This window comes from Cherax quadricarinatus, chromosome 2 (genome assembly GCF_038502225.1).
Source record: "Cherax quadricarinatus isolate ZL_2023a chromosome 2, ASM3850222v1, whole genome shotgun sequence".
In the NCBI taxonomy this organism is placed as follows: Eukaryota; Metazoa; Arthropoda; class Malacostraca; order Decapoda; family Parastacidae; genus Cherax; species Cherax quadricarinatus.
In genome coordinates this window covers 37,138,467-37,160,080 of record NC_091293.1, presented here as the reverse complement: position 1 = coordinate 37,160,080, position 21,614 = coordinate 37,138,467, and the positions used below count along the sequence as shown (strand labels likewise).

Genomic DNA, 21,614 nt, shown 5'->3' with positions numbered 1-21,614 from the left:
TCACCACAGTCAAGACTACACAGGTGGAAAGAGACGACTGTTGCAGAAATGTATTTGCTTTTTGCAACAATAATGCTTATGCCTCACGTCTATAAGCATAATATAAAAGCATACTGGTCCACAGATCGGCTAATTTGTACCCCATCCTTCAGTGAAATAATACCAGTGAACAGGTTTATCTTACTGTTACGTATGTTGCACTTCTCTGACAAAACCAGGCCTGACAGAAGTGACAGGTTATACAAGATTAGAAATGTTTTCATGTATCTCAAACAAAAGTTCAGGATATACTTTTATCCATTCAAGAATCTTGTAATTGACGAGTCTTTGATTTTGTTCAAAGGTAGACTGTCATTCAAGCAGTATATACCGAGCAAGAGGAACTGCTTTGGTATAAAATTGTTTGTACTCTGTGATTGTGACAGTGGCCTGGTGTTGGATATTGTTGTATACACGGATAGTAAAACATTGAAAGATACCAAGATGTTATTGGGTATATCAGGTGACGTAGTGAGAAACATGATGGCACCTTATCTTGGTAAGGGCCATACATTATATACCAATAACTGGTACACAAGCCCATTACTCAGTGATTTCATGCGAGTGAACAAGACAGATGTGTGTGGCACAGTGCGTTCTAATCGTAAACATATGCCCAGGCTCAACGCAGGTGTTCGTGGTGATGACGTGCAGGTGTTTACTGCCAATGACATCATGGCATTACGGTGGCATGACAAACGAGATGTCACATTGTTGACAACCATTCACCGTAATGAAATGCAAGACAGTGGCAAAGTTGATCGAGTGACTAATGAACGTATTCGAAAACCAGTGACAGTGATTGATTATACACAAAACATGCGCTTGGTTGACAAGTGTGACATGCAGATTGGTTTTGTTGACTGTGTTCGTAAGAGTTACAAGTGGTACATGAAACTTTTCTTCCATCTCATGGACATTTCAATGCTGAATGCATATAATATGTACCAAATAAAGACTGGTAACAGACCACCGTATGGTGAATTTTGTTTGTCTGTTGTCAGACAACTCATAATGAAGTACCAGGTAACAACACCTGCAATACAACATGGTCCTCGAATTCATCACAATATACCCAAGCGTTTGAGAAGAGAAGGTGATCATTTCATAATACAGCTTCCTTCAACTCAAAAGAAATTTACTCAGAAGAGATGCATTGTCTGTGCACAAACAAAACGACGGCAACAAAGACGCAAAGACACTCGGTTTATGTGTGAGGAATGTAAGGTGCCTCTGTGTATGGTGCCTTGTTTCAAGGAGTTCCACAAGCTCCAGCAGTTCTAAAACCATGTCCAGTGATTGTAAATATGTAAATATATGATAGAACATTAGTATTATACAATATTTGTGCATGTTTATTGTAATAAACAACAGTGGTAAACAATAATATGATAATAACTTTAGTGCGGTTATTGTGTTCAATACAGTGAGTTTATATATATACATTATATACAGTATTGGTCTCTCAGGCCCCAAATGTTAGTAGGAATAGAAAAAAATTGGAAAAGAAAAGAAAAAACAACTAAAACAACAAAATAATATAATACGCGTATGTGGAATTCGTCGATGTTGCCGCCACCACATCATTTTCTACAAACTTCTTGGCACTGTATCTCGGTAAGTACTGATCAGATTCTAATTTTTTTTGTTTTATTACCTTCACAAAAATATGCTCTTTAATTCTGTAAGAAAAAATAATTTTTTTTTTTTTCAAAATTTCTTGGACACTGGTGCATGACTTCAGATTTTGGCCTTGGACCCTGAAAGGGTTAAATTTTTCAAACCAACCTTTGCTGGCCTTAACTTCACTCACATCACCACTAGTTGCAGGCAATTTCTTTACCAAATCACCATGCACTCCGACACACGCACTCCACTTTCGTACTTTGCAATTACAGTGGACCCCCGCATAACGATCACCTCCGAATGCGACAAATTATGTAAGTGTATTTATGTAAGTGCGTTTGTACGTGTATGTTTGGGGCTCTGAAATGGACTAATCTACTTCACAATATTCCTTATGGAAACAAATTCGGTCAGTACTGGCACCTGAACATACTTCTGGAGTGAAAAAATATTGTTAACTGGGGGTCCACTGTATCTCTTTCTTCATTTCAATAGTCATTAGCACCCTTTTTCTCGAAGGGTTGGCACTAGAAGCTTTCTTGGGGTTCATGGTTACTTATTCTGCAGAAACAAGCACCAAAAACAGTGATAATATGAATAATATGGAATGTACCGAATGTATCCTTAGATGCGCGCACACTGGCTGCCTTGTAAACACTAGCACACACGGGGCAGTTCAGGCCACATGTGGACATGTCTCGTACGAATCGTATCGAATGTCGGGTTTTCCATCAAATGTCAAGGCGAAATTTTTGCGTTGAAATGCACTGAATGTCGGATTTATCGAATGTCGGGGGCCCGCTGTATATAGTATATATATATATACACAGTATATATATATATATATATATATATATATATATATATACAGTGGTATTTTCACTTACGAGTTTAATTCGTTCCATGACCGAGCACATAACTCAATTCGCTCATATATCAAATCAATTTTCCTCACTTAAATTAACTGAAATGCCATTAATCCATTCAAGCCCCCTCCCCCCCCAAAAAAAAAAAATTTTGTTACGAGTTTTTAAATAAGAAAAATGTATTTACAAATAAGAAATATTATATAAAAAACATAATAAAAGAGAATGTAAAGAAATAAACTGGTTTTATAAAGTGTATTTACCTTGGAGATCAAACGACTTGGGTTAATGGAAGATGCTGGCAGAGTTGGAGGGTGGAAAAGATAGGCAGAGGAGATTGAGGGAGCACTAAAGGAACATTGAAGGGGCACTAAAGAAACACTTGAGGGGCACTAAAGGAACACTGATGGAGCACTGAGAGGCAGTAAGGAAAGGAGGGACCTGAAAGCAGGTCAAACGACAGATGATGACCCCTGGGATAAGGTCAGAAGATGACTTCAAAAGACACACTGCAAGTGGAACACAACACACACACACACACACACACACACACACACACACACACACACACACACACACACACACACACACTAAATTATAGACCAGTGTCACTGACATGCATAGTATGCAAAGTCTTGGAAAAGATTATCAGGAGGAGAGTGGTGGAGCACCTGGATCAGAACAAGATTATAAATGACAGCCAGCACAGATTCATGGAAGGCAAATCCTGTGTCACAAACCTACTAGAGTTTTACAACAAGGAAACTGAAGTAAGAAATGAGAGGGAGGAGTGGGTTGATTGCATTTTCTTGGACTGCAAGAAGGCCTTCGACACAGTTCCTCACAACAGATTAATACAGAAGCTAGAGGAAGAGGCACATAACAGGACGGGCACTGCAATGGATCAGAGAATACCTAACAGGGAGGCAACAGCGAGTCGTGGTCCGTGATGAGGTATCACAGTGGGCGCCAGTGACGAGCGGGGTCCCACAGGGGTCAGTCCTGGGACCAGTGCTATTCTTGGTATATGTGAACAACATGACGGAAGGGATAGACTCAGAAGTGTCCCTGTTTGCAGATGACAAAGTTAATGAGGAGAATTAAATCAGATGCGGACCAGACAGGTCTACAAAGAGACCTGGACAGGCTGGATGTGTGGTCCAGAAACTGGCTCCTAGAAATTAACCCCACCAAATGCAAAGTCATGAAGATCGGAGGAGGGCAAAGAAGACTGTAGACAGAGCATAGGCTAGGTGGCCAAAGGCTGCAAACCTCACTCAAGGAGAAAGACCTAGGAGTGAGTATAATACCGAATACATCGCCAGAAGCACACATTAACCAGATAACTGCTGCGGCATATGGGCGCTTGGCAAACCTGAGAATAGCGTTCCGGTACCTCAGTAAGGAATCGTTCAAGACTTTATACACTGTGTACGTCAGGCCCATACTGGAGTATGCAGCACCAGTTTGGAACCCACACCTGGTCAAACACGTCAAGAAATTAGAGAAAGTGCAAAGGTTTGCAACAAGGCTAGTTCCCAAGCTAAGGGGAATGTCCTATGAAGAAAGGTTAAGGGAAATCAGTCTGACAACACTGGAGGACAGGAGGGTCAGGGGAGACATGATAACAACATACAAAATACTGCATGGAATAGACAAGGTGGACAGAGACAGGATGTTCCAGAGATGGGACACAGAAACAAGGGGTCACAATTGGAAGCTGAAGACTCAGACGCATCACAGGGATGTTAGGAAGTATTTCTTCAGTCATAGAGTTGTCAGGAAGTGGAATAGCCTAGCAAGTGAAGTAGTGGAGGCAGGAACCATATACAACTTTAAGACGAAGTATGACAAAGCTCAGGAAGCAGAGAGAGAGAGGACCTAGTAGCAATTACTGAAGAGGCAGGGCCAGGAGCTGAGTCTCGACCCCTGCAACCACAATTAGGTGAGTACAATTAGGTGAGTACACACACAGTTTTTGTCTACAGGCTCCACAAAGCCAAAGGGTAAACCTACAAGGAAAGAAAACAGGAGAAGGAAAAAACGATTGAGAGTATCATGAAAACAATAGGTGAGGGCGACATGACGCAGATGACAAATTTTCGGAGAATTGGGTGTCTTGCGAGTGGAAGGAAATGGCCTGTCAAAGTAATTTTCATGGAAGAATCAGCTCGAACCAAGATCCTGCAGGAGAAAGCACGACTGAGGGACAAACTGGAGTACCAGAGAGTGTACCTCAATTGTGACAGAACACAAGAAGAAAGGATGATACTGAAAGAGAGGGTACAAAGAAGAAAGGAGGAACGAGAGGCAATGATGAAGATGAACAGGACCCAGACCCAAGAGAAATGGCAAATACAACCCCCAGAAACTCCCGCAGAAGGACTCCAACTGCGACAATCCCAACGCAACTGAACAATCTAAACCAAAACCCACACACTGTTCCCTCTACTCCCAACCCCCACACCACAAACCTCACCCCTACAGCTGCCTCCTACAGGCACTATGACTCCACCCCCCTCATCACAAACATTACCCATACCACAACCCCCTATAGGCTCCCACCAGGGCTCCCACTCCCCCAACCTCAATATTCTCCCAGGACCACAGTGACAGAAAAGAAGCTGATGGTTTGGTACATGAATGCGGACGGAATAACGAATAAATATGAGGAGTGGCACGAAAGAATGAATGAGAAATCCAGATATCAGAGCAGTCACAGAAATGAAACTCACTGAGACAATGACAGATGTAATCTTCCCACCAGGATATCAGATCCTGAGGAAAGATAGAAGGAGTAGAGGGGAAGGAGGGGTTGCACTGCTCATAAAAAACTGATGGGGATTTGAGGAAATGGAAGGCATGGACGAGATTGGAAAAAGGGACTACATAGTTGGTACAGTTCAGTCTGCGGAACATAAAGTAGTCATTGGAGTGTATAACCACCACAGAACTGCAGGAGGCCAAGAGAGGAATACGAAGAGAACAACAGAGCGATGGAGGACACACTGGCTGAGGTGGCAAGAAGAGCTCACTCGAGCAGAGCAAAGTTACTGGTTATGGGTGATTTCAAACACAGGGAGATCGATTGGGAAAACCTGGAGCCACATGGGGGTCCCGAAACATGGAGAGCCAAGATGATGGATGTGGCACTGGAAAACCTCATGCATCAACATGTCAGAGACACTACCAGAGAGAGAGGGGAGGATGAACCAACTAGACTGGACCTTGTGTTCACCCTGAGCAGTTCAAACATTGAGGACATCACTTATGAGAGGCCCCTTGAAGCTAGTTATCACGTAGTTCTGAGTTTTGACTATATAGCAGAGTTACAAGTGGAGAGGGTAACAGGAATTGAATGGGAAAAGCCAAACTATAAAATGGGAGACTACACAGGTAGGAGGAACTTCCTGCAGGAGGTTCAGTGGGACAGAGAACTGGTAGGAAAGTGAGTAAATGAGATGATGGAATATGTAACAACAAAATGCAAGGAGGCAGAGGAAAGGTTTGTTCCCAAGGGCAACAGAAACAATAGGAAAACCAAAGCGAGTCCTTGGTTTACCCGAAGGTGTAGAGAGGCAAAAACTAAGTACATTAGACAATGGAAGAGGTACAGAAGGCAAAGGACCCAGGAAAGTAAGGAAATCAGTCGAAAAGCAAGAAACGAGTATGCACAGATAAGGAGGGAGGCCCAGCAACAGTACAAAAACGACATAGCATCGAAAGTTAAGTCAGACTCGAAACTGCTGTATAGCCATATAAGGAGAAAGACAACAGTCAAAGACCAAGTGATCAGGCTGAGGAAAGAAGGTGGGGAACTCACAAGAAATGATCAAGAGGTATGTGAGGAGCTCAACATGAGATTTAAGGAAGTATTCACAGTGGAGACAGGAAGGGCTCTGGGAAGACAGGACAGAGGGGAACACCAAGAGGGAATAAATCAACAAGTACTACATGACATACACACAACTGAGGAGGAGGTGAAGAAGCTGCTAAGTGACCTTGATACCTCAAAGGCAATGGGACCAGACAACATCTCCCTGTAGGTCCTTAGAGAGGGAGCAGAAATACTGTGTGTACCACTAACCACAATCTTCAACACATCCCTTGAAACTGGGCAACTACCCGAGGTGTGGAAGATGGCAAGTGTAGTTCCCATTTTTAAAAAAGGAGAAAGAAAAGAGGCACTAAACTACAGACCAGTGTCACTGACATGTATAGTATGCAGAGTCATGGAGAAGATTATCAGGAGGAGAGTGGTGGAGCATCTGGAACGGGACAAGACTATAAACGACAACCAGCACGGATTCATGGAAGGCAAATCCTGTGTCACAAACCTTCTGCAGTTTTATGACAAAGTTACAGAACACATGAGAGAGAGGGGTGGGTTGATTGCATTTTCTTGGACTGCAAGAAGACCTTCGACACAGTTCCTCAAAAGAGATTAGTGCAGAAACTAGAGGATCAGGTGCGAATAACAGGAAGGGCACTGCAGTGGATCAGAGAATACCTGACAGAGAGGCAACAACGAATCATGGCACGTGATGAGGTATCACAGTGGGCACCTGTGACAAGCGGGGTCCCACAGGGGTTGGTCCTAGGACGAGCGCTATATGTGGTATATGTGAATGACATGGTGGAAAGGATAGACTCAGAGGTGTCCCTGTTCACAGATGATGTGAAGTTAATGAAGAGAATTCAATCAGATAAGGATCAGGTGGTACAGCACTCTATAAACATTAAAAAATATACCAGAAATGTTACCAATGGTGCAAAGGTGACATTAAAACAATATCAAAGATGGTTGACACAGATGGTGGCAGTGGCAGCAAGTCTTTTGTTCCTCAATTTTACTTCTACCAGAGGTTCCTAACAATGCTGTGATGGCCTAGTAAGGACCCACATAACACTATGTGGATACCCATAATGACATAACTCATCTGCAGAAATCACTCAAAATACGCTATTTAACCAACTGAAAACTTGTGTTACCGCCATCTACCCCGCTGCCAAGCAAAAGGAAACATTCCAACATCTGCACACTACCCAATATCTACAATTCATCTGACACACTCTCAATGGCCAGGGGACAGGGCAGCAAGATAAGGTCCAGTAATCAACCAAGGACTTCCAGCAGCACAGGTGAGAGAAGCAATACTATATGGAAAACTTCTACTGCCAGCCAGGAAACAACCCTCAGCGCCCATCGCCACCAATACAACACTTGCCTGTCAACAACAGCAAACATGGCTGCCATCACAAACATCCAGGATAATTCCTTGTCTGGATTTGAGGATTTGAACATTAAAGACCCAGAAATAGCTGAACTCATCAGGAGGCTAAGCCTAACAATCAGCATGTTAACTTGGGAAGTGGATGAACTCAGAACATCCAATGATATGTTAACCCAGGACATTAAGGACTTGCAAGCCACCAACACACAGTGCATGGACAGGATTACAACTCTAGAAAATAACCAATCCGTACTTGACCAACCAACACACACCCAGTCAGAGGAATACATCAACCTCCTAAAAGAACAAGTTACTCACCTGACCACCAACATCAAGCATGAAAGGGAAAGAGTGGACTTACAACTTACAGATGTTATGAACAATTTCCAAGACCACTTCGACCAACAACAATTATCTGACTCAACTGTAGTTGTTATGGGGCTATAGGACCCAACATGTATTTATGTATCTGTAACAGTTACTCTGGAATACCTAATTACAGTGGACCCCCGCTTAACGATCACCTCCAAATGCGACCAATTATGTAAGTGTATTTATGTAAGTGCGTTTGTACGTGTATGTTTGGGGGTGTGAAATGGACTAATCTACTTCACAATATTCCTTATGGGAAAAAATTCGGTCAGTACTGGCACCTGAACATACTACTGGAATGAAAAAAGTTCGTTAACCGGGGGTCCACTGTATATTGAATTGATTGGGATACAGCACTTAAATGGACCTAAGGGAAGATCACCCTTAGGGACTGAGAGGCAGCTAGGTCAAGCCTGTTTTTCTCAATATGATAGGTTATACTATAGACACACAAACACACAATTTAAGTAAGTAGTTTATAAAGTTGTATTTCTTTTTGTAAAAATAAATAAGGTGTGGCAACTAGAGAATTGTGCTTGGCAACAGTCTTTTGTTTTTTGGTGGGTGTGGGAGGAGCTAAGCTAGGCTCCTCCCTCTTCCTCTCTCTCTTTTCTGTTGACTTGAAATTATAATTATTATAATAAAAAAAAGCGCTAAGCCACAAGGGCTATACAGCACTGCAGGGTAGGGAAGGAAGCGAGGGTATCAGGCGGCAGAAGGGGGGAGGGATGATTAGTAGGTTACAGAAAACAGTGGGGAAGGGGATAGTGCAGGGGTAGAGGGTAGCAAGAGATTGAGGTAGAAAGGGCTGAAGGTATCATCAGAGTTTGTGGAGTAAGTCAGTTGTTGTCAAAAAGTCAATGAGAGAATCCGGATGAAAGGTGGGTCCATCAGCGAGAAGGGAAGGTAAAGAGAGAGCAGCGGAGCGAAGATGACATTGGAGGTAAATTCTGCGTGCTCGTTGATAAAGTGGGCAGTCTAACAGAATGTGGCTGACCGATAATGGAACCTGACAATTCTCACAGAGAGGAGCAGGGCGCCTCTCCATGAGATATCCATGAGTAAGACGAGTATGGCCAATGCGAAGGCGGGAGAGAGTAGTCTCCCAACCTCGACACTGGTGGCAAGACGACAGCCAATAACCTATACTCGGTTTAATAGAACAAAGTTAGTTATTGAGCAGAGCAGACCAACGTTGTTGCCAACGGGTGTGAAGGTGGGTAGCTATTACAGCAAAATAGTCTGGAAATGGAACACCTCTATATGAAATTGGTAGGTCATGTACTGCTGACCGCACAGCAGTGTCTGCCTGTTCATTGCCCTGTACGTCAACATGACTAAGGACCCAACTAAAAACAATATCTTTATGCTTGGTAGAGATACAGTGTAGCCAACGTTGGATACGGAGAACTAGAGGGTGAGGGGTATCAAATTTCCACATAGCCTGTAGAGCACTAAGGGAGTCTGAGACAACCACAAATGATGACACAGGCATAGATGCGATACAAATAAGTGCTGCATGAATGGCATACAATTCAGCAGTAAAAATGCTAGCCAAAGATAGCAAACGCTGTCCGGAAACACTGCTGCGAATCCGACGCCGTCAGTAGATTTAGAGCCATCTGTGTACATGGTGATGGCATGAGAATGAGAGTTGAAGTGGTCAAGAAAAAGAGAGTGAGAAGCCACCGTAGGCAGTGGGGCTTTCGAGCAAGGGAGTGAGAAAGAACAGACCCGAACAGCTGGAACTTCCCAGGGGGGTAGGGAAAAGTGATATGCTACATGAACATATAAAGGCAGTAACTGAAGGGAAGACAAAAGCGAATGTAGGCAAAGAGAGAAGGGATGGAGCAAACAGGGGCGGCAAACAAATAAAGAATGTCTACTAATATCAGTGACCATTCTATAAATGGAAGGATTGCAGAGATCGTGAGAGAGCACATAGTAGTGAAGGCAATGGGCATCACGGCGATCAGACAAGGATGGAACATTCGCTTCTGCATAGAGGCTCTCAACAGGGAAAGAGCGAAAAGCACCAATGCATAAATGTAATCCTTGGTGATGGATGGGGTTAAGGCTAGAGAGAGTAGCAGGAGAGGCCACTGAATAGATCTGGTCACCATTATCGAGTTTTGATAAAATGAGGGCTGAATGTAGGCGAAGGAGAGTTCGACGATCAGCTCCCCATGAAAGATGAGCAAGGGTTTTAAGAAGGTTCAGCCGGCTCTGACAAGTTGCCTTTAGAGAGGTAATGTGGGGTTTCCAGGATAACCGACGGTCATAGAGAAGGCCTAGAAACCTGACTGTATCACGTTCAGGGATACGGGAGCCATAGAGGTACAAAGGATGATCGGAGATGACAGAGCGTCTAGTGAAAGTAATTAGGTGAGTTTTGGTACTGGCAAATTTAAACCCATGCTTGGTGGCCCAACTGGAAACATGGTCGACCGCATGCTGGAGAGAAACTGTAATGAGGTGACAGTCAGCACCTGCACAAGCAATAGCGAAGTCATCTACATAGAGTGATGACCAAATATTGGATGGAAGAACAGAGGCCAAATCATTTATAGCAAGGAGAAAAAGTGTTGTGCTCAGAACACATCCCTGAGGGACACCTTCGGCTTGGACAAAGTCTGGGGAAAGCACATTATTGACTCGAACACGGAAATGTCTGTCAATTAAAAAGTTCTTAAGGAAAGATGGTAGATTGCCTCGGAGGCCTAAGAAGTGGGCTTGGGCCAAAATATTATACCTCCATGTTGTGTCATATGCCTTCTCAAGGTCAAAAAATATGGCAATAACTGAGTGGTTATTCACAAAGGCATTATGAACATACGTATCCAAATGTAGTAAGGGGTCTATGGTAAAACGGCCATTACAAAAGCCATATTGATGAGTGGAGAGACTGTTGTGTCTCTCTAAATACCACATTAAACGTCTATTTACCAGACGTTCCATCACTTTGCAAACTGCACTGATAAGAGCAATGGGACGATACTGGGAGGCTTCATGTCCCGTAGTACCCGGTTTGCGGAAAGGGAGAACAATGACAGATTTCCACAGCTCTGGAAGAACTCCTTGTGACCAAATAAGATTGAAAAGGCGTAAGAGGACTGCAAGGGCTGACTGATGTAAATGTTGTAACATACGAATATGAATGTCATCGGGCCCAGCTGTCGATGATCAGCAAGCTGAGTGTGTTGCCTCCAGTTCCTGAAGTGTAAAAGGCACATTATACTGTTCTTCTCTGAGAGAAGAAAAGTCCAAGGGTGCTAACTCTCTGGCAGACTTTGAGGAAAGAAACGAGGGGCAGAGATGGAGCCCCAGAGAAATACGGACCAAATGATTGCCAATTTCAATGGCAACATCTGGAGGGTTTGCTATATCAACACCAGCAACCCGCAGAACAGAAGCCGGGTCAGGAGAATATTTACCACTCAGTTTCCGTACTTTTTTCCAGACTGCACTCATAGAGGAAGCAGAAGTGATGGTGGAGACATAATCTCACCAGCAAGTGCGTTTAGCATCACGGATGACACGGCAAGCGATCGCACGCTTCTGCTTAAAATCAAGAAGTCTCTCAGTGGTTCTATTATACTGGTACCTGCCCCACGCAGCACGTTTCAAACGTATTGCATGAGCACAAGCAGGAGACCACCAAGGCACGCATTTCTGAGACAATACCGTGCCTGGAACGATACACAAATAACCCGCGCATAGAAGAGAGGAGCTTACAACGACGTTTCGGTCTGACTTGGACCATTTACAAAGTCACACTAACCAGAAGTGGAGCAGGATGGCTATAAATAGGCAGGAGGAGGAGGAGGAGGAGGAGGAGGAGGAGGAGGAGGAGGAGGAGGAGGAGGAGGAGGAGGAGGAGGAGGAGGAGGAGGAGGAGGAGGAGGAGGAGGAGGAGGAGGAGGAGGAGGAGGAGGAGGAGGAGGAGGAGGAGGAGGAGGAGGAGGAGGAGGAGGAGGAGGAGGAGGAGGAGGAGGAGGAGGAGGAGGAGGAGGAGGAGGAGGAGGAGGAGGAGGTGGTAGCGGTGGTGGTGGTGGTGGTGGCGGTGGTGGCGGAGGAGGAGGAGGAGGAGGAGGAGGAGGAGGAGGAGGAGGAGGAGGAGGAGGAGGAGGAGGAGGAGGAGGAGGAGGAGGAGGAGGAGGAGGAGGAGGAGGAGGAGGAGGAGGAGGAGGAGGAGGAGGAGGAGGAGGAGGAGGAGGAGGAGGAGGAGGAGGAGGAGGAGGAGGAGGAGGAGGAGGAGGAGGAGGAGGAGGAGGAGGAGGAGGAGGAGGTAGAGGAGGAGTAGGAGGAGGAGGAGGAGGAGTAGTAGGAGGAAGAGGAGGAGGAGGAGAAGGTGGCGGTGGCGGCGGTGGCGGCGGTGGTGGCGGCAGTGGTAGTAGTGGTAGTGGTGGTAGTGGGGAATTAAGGAGGAGGAGCCAGTCAAATACAAAGAAAGGGGAGCACTGCAAGGGAGCTAGGTGCTCACAGAGGGAGAGCAAGTGCACTTCCCCTTCCCCCCACCTCTGTGCACTTACTCTCCCTCTGTGAGCACCTAGCACCCTTGCAGTGCTCCCCTTTCTTTGTATTTGACTGGCTCCTCCTCCTTAATTCCCAACTACCACCACTACCACTACTACTACTACTACTACCACCAGTACTACTACTACTACCACCACCACCACTACCTCTTCCTGCCTGTATATAGCCGTCCTGCTCTACTTCTGGTTAGTGTGACTTTGTAAATGGTCCAAGTTGGACCGAAACGTCGTCGTAAGCTCCTCTCTTCTATGTGTGGGTTATTTGTGTACAACCTATAAAGATGCGACAGAGAGAACAGGCAAAAGGAAGGGGGGTTGGCCTGTATATCGCAGAGTCACTTGTTTGCACAGAACTGCTTAATGCCTCAAATGATGTAGTGGAAGTTTTAGCAGTAAAGAGCGAGAACCAAAACGTAGTCATTGTGGTAGTCTACAAGCCTCCGGATGCAACATCCCAGCAATTCCAGGAACAGCTGTTAAAAATTGACCACTGTCTGGAAAATCTGCCAGCTCCTGCACCCAACATCTTGCTCCTGGGGGATTTCAACTTAAGGCACCTAAAATGGAGGAATATAGCAAATAATGTTGTTGCAGTGATAACACCAGGAGACAGCTCTGACGAAAGCTCACACACACACGAGCATTTAAATCTATGCACAAAATTCAACTTAAACCAGCAAAGAATAGAGCCTACTAGACTGGAGAATACACTAGACCTCATCTTCACTAACAATGATGATCTGATACGAAATGTCACCACATCAAAAACAATATACTCAAATCACAACATAATCGAGGTTAAGACATGTATGCATGGAGCCCCAGACTGACATAATGAGATTAGTCATGAGGGAGCCTTCACCAAATTCAACTTCAATAACAAGAACACAAAGTGGGACCAAGTAAACCAAGTCCTAACCGATATAAGCTGGGAAGATAGACTAAGCAACACAGACCCCAACTTATGCCTAGAACAGATTAACTCGGTGGCACTTGATGTATGCTCAATGTTTATTCCTTTAAGAAAAAGGAGGAGTAGATGTAAAATAGAAAGAGACAGGTGCTCCCTTTACAGGGAGCGGCTAAAAGAGGCCAATATATCTGAAATGCGTAGGGAGTCACTGGTCAGAGAAATAGCAAACATCGAACTTAAGCTAAAGGAATCTTATAGGAGTCAGAAATCGTGGGAAGAACTGAAAGCCATAAATAAAATCGAAAGAAACCCAAAGTATTTCTTTTCCTATGCCAAATCAAAGTCGAGAACAACGTCCAGTATTGGGCTCCTACTTAAACAAGATGGGTCCTACACTGATGACAGCAAGGAAATGAGTGAGCTACTCAAGTCCCAATATGACTCAGTTTTTAGCAAGCCGCTAACCAGACTGAGTCGAAGATCAAAATGAATTTTTTATGAGAGAGCCACAGAATTTGGTTAACACAAGCCTATCTGATGTTATCCTGACGCCAAATGACTTCGAACAGGCGATAAATGACATGCCCATGCACTCTGCCCCAGGGCCAGACTCTTGGAACTCCATGTTCATCAAGAAATGCAAGAAGCCCTTATCACGAGCTTTTACCATCCTATGGAGAGGGAGCATGGACACGAGGATCGTCCCACAGCTACTAAAAACAACAGACATAGCCCCACTCCACAAAGGGGGCAGTAAAGCAATAGCAAAGAACTGCAGACTGATAGCACTAACATCCCATATCATAAAAATCTTTGAAAGGGTCCTAAGAAGCAAATCGCCACCCACCTAGAAGCCCATCAATTACACAACCCAGGGCAACATGAGTTTGGAGCAGGTCGCTCCTGTCTGTCTCAACTATTGGATCACTACAACAAGGTCCTAGATGCACTAGAAGACAAAAAGAATGCAGATGTAATATATACAGACTTTGCAAAAGCCTTCGACAGATGTGACCATGGTGTAATAGCGCACAAAATGCGTGCTAAAGGAATAACAGGAAAAGTTGGTAGATGGACCTATAATTTCCTCACAAACAGAACACAAAGAGTAGTAGTCAACAGAGTAAAGTCCGAAGCGGCTACGGTGAAAAGCTCTGTTCCACAAGGCACAGTACTCGCTCCCATCTTGTTTCTCATCCTTATATCTGACATAGACAAGGATGTCAGCCACAGCACCGTGTCTTCCTTTGCAGATGACACCCAAATCTGCATGAAAGTGTCTTCCATTGCAGACACTGCATGGCTCCAGGCGGACATCAACCAAATCTTTCAATGGCTGCAGAAAACAATATTAAGTTCAACGATGAGAAATTCCAATTACTCCGATATGATAAACACGAGGAAATTAAAACTTCATCAGAGTACAAAACAAATTCTGGCCACAAAATAGAGCGAAAAACCAACGTCAAACACCTGGGAGTGATCATGTCGGAGGATCTCACCTTCAAGGACCATAACATTATATCAATCGCAGCTGCTAGAAAAATGGCAGGATGGATAATGAGAACCTTCAAAACTAGGGATGCCAATCCCATGATGACACTCTTCAGGTCACTTGTTCTATCTAGGCTGGAATATTGCTGCACACTAACAGCACCTTTCAAGGCAGGTGAAATTGCTGACCTAGAAAATGTACAGAGAACCTTCACAGCGTGCATAACAGAGATAAAACACCTCCATTACTGGGAGCGCTTAAAGTTCCTGAACCTGTATTCCCTGGAACGCAGGCGGGAGAGATACATGATTATATACACCTGGAAAATCCTAGAGGGACTAGTACCGAACTTGCACACGAAAATCACTCACTACGAAAGCAAAAGACTTGGCAGACAATGCAACATCCCCCCAATGAAAAACAGAGGTGTCACTAGCACGTTAAGAAACCATACAATAAGTGTCAGGGGCCCGAGACTGTTCAACTGCCTCCCAGCATACATAAGGGGGATTACCAATAGACCCCTGGCAGTCTTCAAGCTGGCACTGGACAAGCACCTAAAGTCAGTACCTGACCAGCCGGGCTGTGGCTTGTACGTTGGTTTGCGTGCAGCCAGCAGTAACAGCCTGGTTGATCAGGCTCTGATCCACCAGGAGGCCTGGTCACAGACCAGGCCGCGGGGGCATTGACCCCCGGAACCCTCTCCAGGTAAAGTCCAGGTAAATATATATATATATATATATATATATATATATATATATATATATATATATATATATATATATATATATATATATATATGTTGTGTATCTTTATATGTGTATGCTTCTAGACTGTTGTATTCTGAGCACCTCTGCAAAAACAGTGATAATGTGCGAGTTATATATATATATATACAGCAGGGCCCCGCTTTACGGCAGTTTCGCTTTACGGCGTTCCGCTAATACGGACATTTCAAATTATGACCAAAACTCGCTATACGGCTCCCCCCACCTGTCTTTCTAATACGGTCACAGCGGCCCACCGAGTTTGTTTACATTCTCCCTGAGCACATCTCCTTATTATGTCTGGAAACTTTCCAAAATTTCAAGTGTTTTAAAGTTATTGTATATTTTATATGTATTGTACTTGATAATTAAACTTGTGTACACCTGTACCTAAATAAACTTACACACTGTGCTGGCATGTAGGTACACATTAAAATCACTAAGAGTCTCTCTACTCTTGATGCAATAATAATAATAATAATAATAATAATAATAATAATAATAATAATAATAATAATAATAGTAATAATAATAATCTCTTGGGCGCATTAATGTCGCATATTACGTTAATATAGACATTTCCCTTAATCTATGATATTTTTTTCAAAATTATATAAGAAACACATTATGTAACACACAAACATGATACATGCACCCACAGTATAAAAATTTATACAAATATATATGAGATGTTTACCAAACGGTTTGTAGAAGTGTCGGAAGAATTACGTTTTCTCTAGCCCGTCACCTGTTACTAGGGATAACTGTAGAAAAATATTCCTTTCGTATGCCTTCACTTTATAGCTATAATTCTGTACTAACTTGTACACAGTGTAAGAGTATTTGTTTCGTGATTTAATTATTATAATAATAATAAAAATATTATAAGGTAAAAGTTTCACAAACTCTTACAAATGTACATGAATGAACTAAAACTGGACACGTATTAATACCGTCTATTTCGCCTGACCGAGTGATCGTCCACAACCTGTTCAGTTTGTTTGTTTACGCTGTCTGAGCTCGGTGTATCATTAAATGTTGTATATTACGTTAATATACACATTTTCATTAATCCATCCATGATATTTTTTTCAAAATTATATAATAAACACGATACATAACATAAATACATAACAACATATGTGTAGAGAACCTAGGATAACCCAAAAAAGTCAGAGTGACTTACTTCCATTGCCTTCACTCAGAGCATCATTTCTTCTCAAAATGATGTTACATGAGAATGGGAGTGTTCTTCTTTATTTATTCTACCGTATCAATGTAGAGACAACCTGTACACAATGTAACTTGTACACAAACCAGACGTGTACACTGTTTACAAAACTTACCTTCGCCTGGTTTGTTTACATAACTCTGCGCCTGTCCTCTCTCATGCACTCATTCTTTCTCTCTGGTATGGTAGCCTGGCTGACTACCATACATACCACACTTGATTTTTTACAATAAATACTACTCATCTCACCCTATATTTTAAGGTAAGTAATGAGTGAACTGTATATACATTTTATCGCTATACATTTATGTGTGGGTGGGTTGGCCTGGTATGGTAGCCTGGCTGACTGATTTTTTACAATAAATACTACTCATCTCACCCTATATTTTAAGGTAAGTAATGAGTGAACTGTATAACATTTTATCGCTCTGGGATAAATATCATAGAATAGTATGTGTGGGTGGGGTGGCCTGGTATGGTAGCCTGGCTGACTACCATACATACCACACTTGATTTCTTACAATAAATACTACTTGTCTCACCCTAGATTAAGACTATAAATATTTTAAGGTAAGTAATGAGTGCACTATGTGTGTATTGTACTTTTTTATTGTTTTTTGATGCCTGGTTCTATTGCTAACATAATATATGTTAGTGTAAACTTGTTATCTAGTGTTTGTATGCATTTGTAAGTGGAAAAAAAGGGTGTTCCACTTTACGGCGGTTTCCGCTTTACGGCGGTAGCCTGGAACCTAACCCGCCGTATAAGTGGGGCCCTCCTGTATATATATATATATATATTTATTATATATATATATATATATATATATTATATATATATATATATATATATATATATATATATCCAACAAGTCGGCCATCTCCCACCGAGGCAGGGTGACCCAAAAAAGAAAGAAAATCCCCAAAAAGAAAATACTTTCATCATCATTCAACACTTTCACCACACTCACACATTATCACTGTTTTTGCAGAGGTGCTCAGAATACAACAGTTTAGAAGCATATACATATAAAGATACACAACATATCCCTCCAAACTGCCAATATCCCAAACCCCTCCTTTAAAGTGCAGGCATTGTACTTCCCATTTCCAGGACTCAAGTCCGACTATATGAAAATAACCGGTTTCCCTGAATCCCTTCACTAAATATTACCCTGCTCACACTCCAACAGATCGTCAGGTCCCAAGTACCATTCGTCTCCATTCACTCCTATCTAACACGCTCATGCACGCTTGCTGGAAGTCCAAGCCCCTCGCCCACAAAACCTCCTTTACCCCCTCTCTCCAACCCTTTCGAGGACGACCCCTACCCCGCCTTCCTTCCCCTATAGATTTATATGCTTTCCATGTCATTCTACTTTGATCCATTCTCTCTAAATGACCAAACCACCTCAACAACCCCTCTTCTGCCCTCTGACTAATACTTTTATTAACTCCACACCTTCTCCTAATTTCCACACTCCGAATTTTCTGCATAATATTTACACCACACATTGCCCTTAGACAGGACATCTCCACTGCCTCCAACCGTCTCCTCGCTGCTGCATTTACCACCCAAGCTTCACATCCATATAAGAGTGTTGGTACTACTATACTTTCATACATTCCCTTCTTTGCCTCCATAGATAACGTTTTTTGACTGCACATATACCTCAACGCACCACTCACCTTTTTTCCCTCATCAATTCTATGATTAACCTTGTCCTTCATAAATCCATCCGCCAACACGTCAACTCCCAAGTATCTGAAAACATTCACTTCTTCCATACTCCTCCTCCCCAATTTGATATCCAATTTTTCTTTATCTAAATCATTTGATACCCTCATCACCTTACTCTTTTCTATGTTCACTTTCAACTTTCTACCTTTACACACATTCCCAAACTCATCCACTAACCTTTGCAATTTTTCTTTAGAATCTCCCATAAGCACAGTATCATCAGCAAAAAGTAACTGTGTCAATTCCCATTTTGAATTTGATTCCCCATAATTTAATCCCACCCCTCTCCCGAACACCCTAGCATTTACTTCCTTTACAACCCCATCTATAAATATATTAAACAACCATGGTGACATTACACATCCCTGTCTAAGACCTACTTTTACCGGGAAGTAGTCTCCCTCTCTTCTACACACCCTAACCTGAGCCTCACTATCCTCATAAAAACTCTTTACAGCATTTAATAACTTACCACCTATTCCATATACTTGCAACATCTGCCACATTGCTCCTCTATCCACTCTATCATATGCCTTTTCTAAATCCATAAATGCAATAAAAACTTCCCTACCTTTATCTAAATACTGTTCACATATATGCTTCAATGTAAACACTTGATCTACACATCCCCTACCCACTCTGAAACCTCCTTGCTCATCCGCAATCCTACATTCTGTCTTACCTCTAATTCTTTCAATTATAACCCTACCGTACACTTTTCCTGGTATACTCAGTAAACTTATTCCTCTATAATTTTTACAGTCTCTTTTGTCCCCTTTCCCTTTATATAAAGGGACTATACATGCTCTCCGCCAATCCCTAGGTACCTTCCCCTCTTTCATACATTTATTAAACAAAAGTACCAACCACTCCAACACTATATCCCCCCCTGCTTTTAACATTTCTGTCATGATCCCATCAGTTCCAGCTGCTTTACCCCCTTTCATTCTACGTAATGCCTCACGTACCTCCCCCACACTTACATTCTGCTCTTCTTCACTCCTAAAAGATGGTATACCTCCCTGACCAGTGCATGAAATTACTGCCTCTGTTTCTTCCTTAACATTTAAAAGTTCCTCAAAATATTCTCGCCATCTACCTAATACCTCCATCTCCCCATCTACTAACTCCCCTACTCTGTTTTTAACTGACAAATCCATACTTTCCCTAGGCTTTCTTAACTTGTTTAACTCACTCCAAAATTTTTTTCTTATTTTCATTAAAATTTCTTGACAGTGCCTCTCCCACTCTATCATCTGCTCTCCTTTTGCACTCTCTCACCACTCTCTTTACCTTTCTTTTACTCTCCATATACTCTGCTCTTCTTATAACACTTCTGCTTTGTAAAAACCTCTCATAAGCTACCTTTTTCTCTTTTATCACACCCTTTACTTCATCATTCCACCAATCACTCCTCTTTCCTCCTGCTCCCACCCTCCTATAACCACAAACTTCTGCCCCACATTCTAATACTGCATTTTTAAAACTATTCCAACCCTCTTCAACCCCCCCACTACTCATCTTTGCAATAGCTCACCTTTCTGCCAATAGTCGCTTATATCTCACCCGAACTTCCTCCTCCCTCAGTTTATACACTTTCACCTCCCTCTTACTTGTTGCCACCTTCCTCTTTCCCATCTACCTCTTACTCTATCTGTAGCTACAACTAAATAATGATCCGATATATCAGTTGCCCCTCTATAAACATGTACATCCTGGAGCCTACCCATCAACCTTTTATCCACCAATACATAATCTAATAAACTACTTTCATTACGTGGTACATCATACCTTGTATATTTATTTATCCTCTTTTCATAAAATATGTATTACTTATTACCAAATCTCTTTCTACACATAGCTCAATTGAAGGCTCCCCATTTACATTTACCCCTGGCACCCCAAATTTACCTACTACTCCCTCTATAACATTTTTACCCACTTTAGCATTGAAATCCCCAACCACCATTACTCTCACACTTGATTCAAAACTCCCCACACATTCACTCAACATTTCCCAAAATCTCTCTCTCTCCTCTACACTTCTCTTCTCCAGGTGCATACACACTTATTATAACCCACTTTTCACATCCAATCTTTATTTTACTCCACATAATCCTTGAATTAATACATTTATAGTCCCTCTTTTTCCTGCCATAGCTTATCCTTCAACATTATTGCTACTCCTTCTTTAGCTATAACTATTTGAAACCCCTGACCTAATCCCATTTATTCCTCTCCATTGAAACTCTCCCACCCCCTTCAGCTTTGTTTCACTTAAAGCCAGGACATCCAGCTTCATCTCATTCATAACATCCACAATCATCTCTTTCTTATCATTTGCACAACATCCACGCACATTCAGACTTCCCACTTTGACAATTTTCTTCTTCTTATTCTTTTTAGTAATCTTTACAGGAAAAGGGGTTACTAGTCCATTGTTCCCGGCACTTTAGTTGACTTTTACAACACGCATGGCTTACGAAGGAAAGATTCTTATTCCACATCCCCATGGATATAAAAGGAAAAGTAATAAGACCAAGAACTATTAAGATAAAATCAAAGAAAACTCAGATGAGTGTGTATAAATAAATGTGTATATGTATGTGTAGTGTGACCTAAGTGTACGTAGAAGTAGCAAGACGTACCTGTAATCTTGCATATTTATGAGACAGACAAAAGACATCAGCAATCCTACCATCATGTAAAACAATTACAGGCTTTCATTTTACACTCACTTGGCAGGACGGTAGTACCTCCCTGGGTGGTTGCTGTCTACCAACCTACTACCATAT

The 21,614-nt window shown here is 42.6% G+C and overlaps 1 protein-coding gene and 1 long non-coding RNA gene across 2 annotated transcripts in view; both read right to left on the bottom strand.

Moving 5' to 3' along the window:
- The window catches only part of LOC128689628 (transient receptor potential cation channel subfamily A member 1 homolog), an 81,609-nt gene extending 73,830 nt beyond the window's left edge, over positions 1-7,779 (bottom strand). Inside the window, exon 1 of the mRNA XM_070089422.1 lies at positions 7,760-7,779. Within this exon, the coding sequence (XP_069945523.1) occupies positions 7,760-7,779 (20 nt within the window). The remainder of the gene's footprint in view (positions 1-7,759) is intronic.
- Positions 1-21,614, bottom strand: part of LOC138853117 (uncharacterized) — a 276,203-nt gene that overhangs the window by 78,857 nt on the left and 175,732 nt on the right. The gene's annotated exons all lie outside the window — the stretch shown is intronic.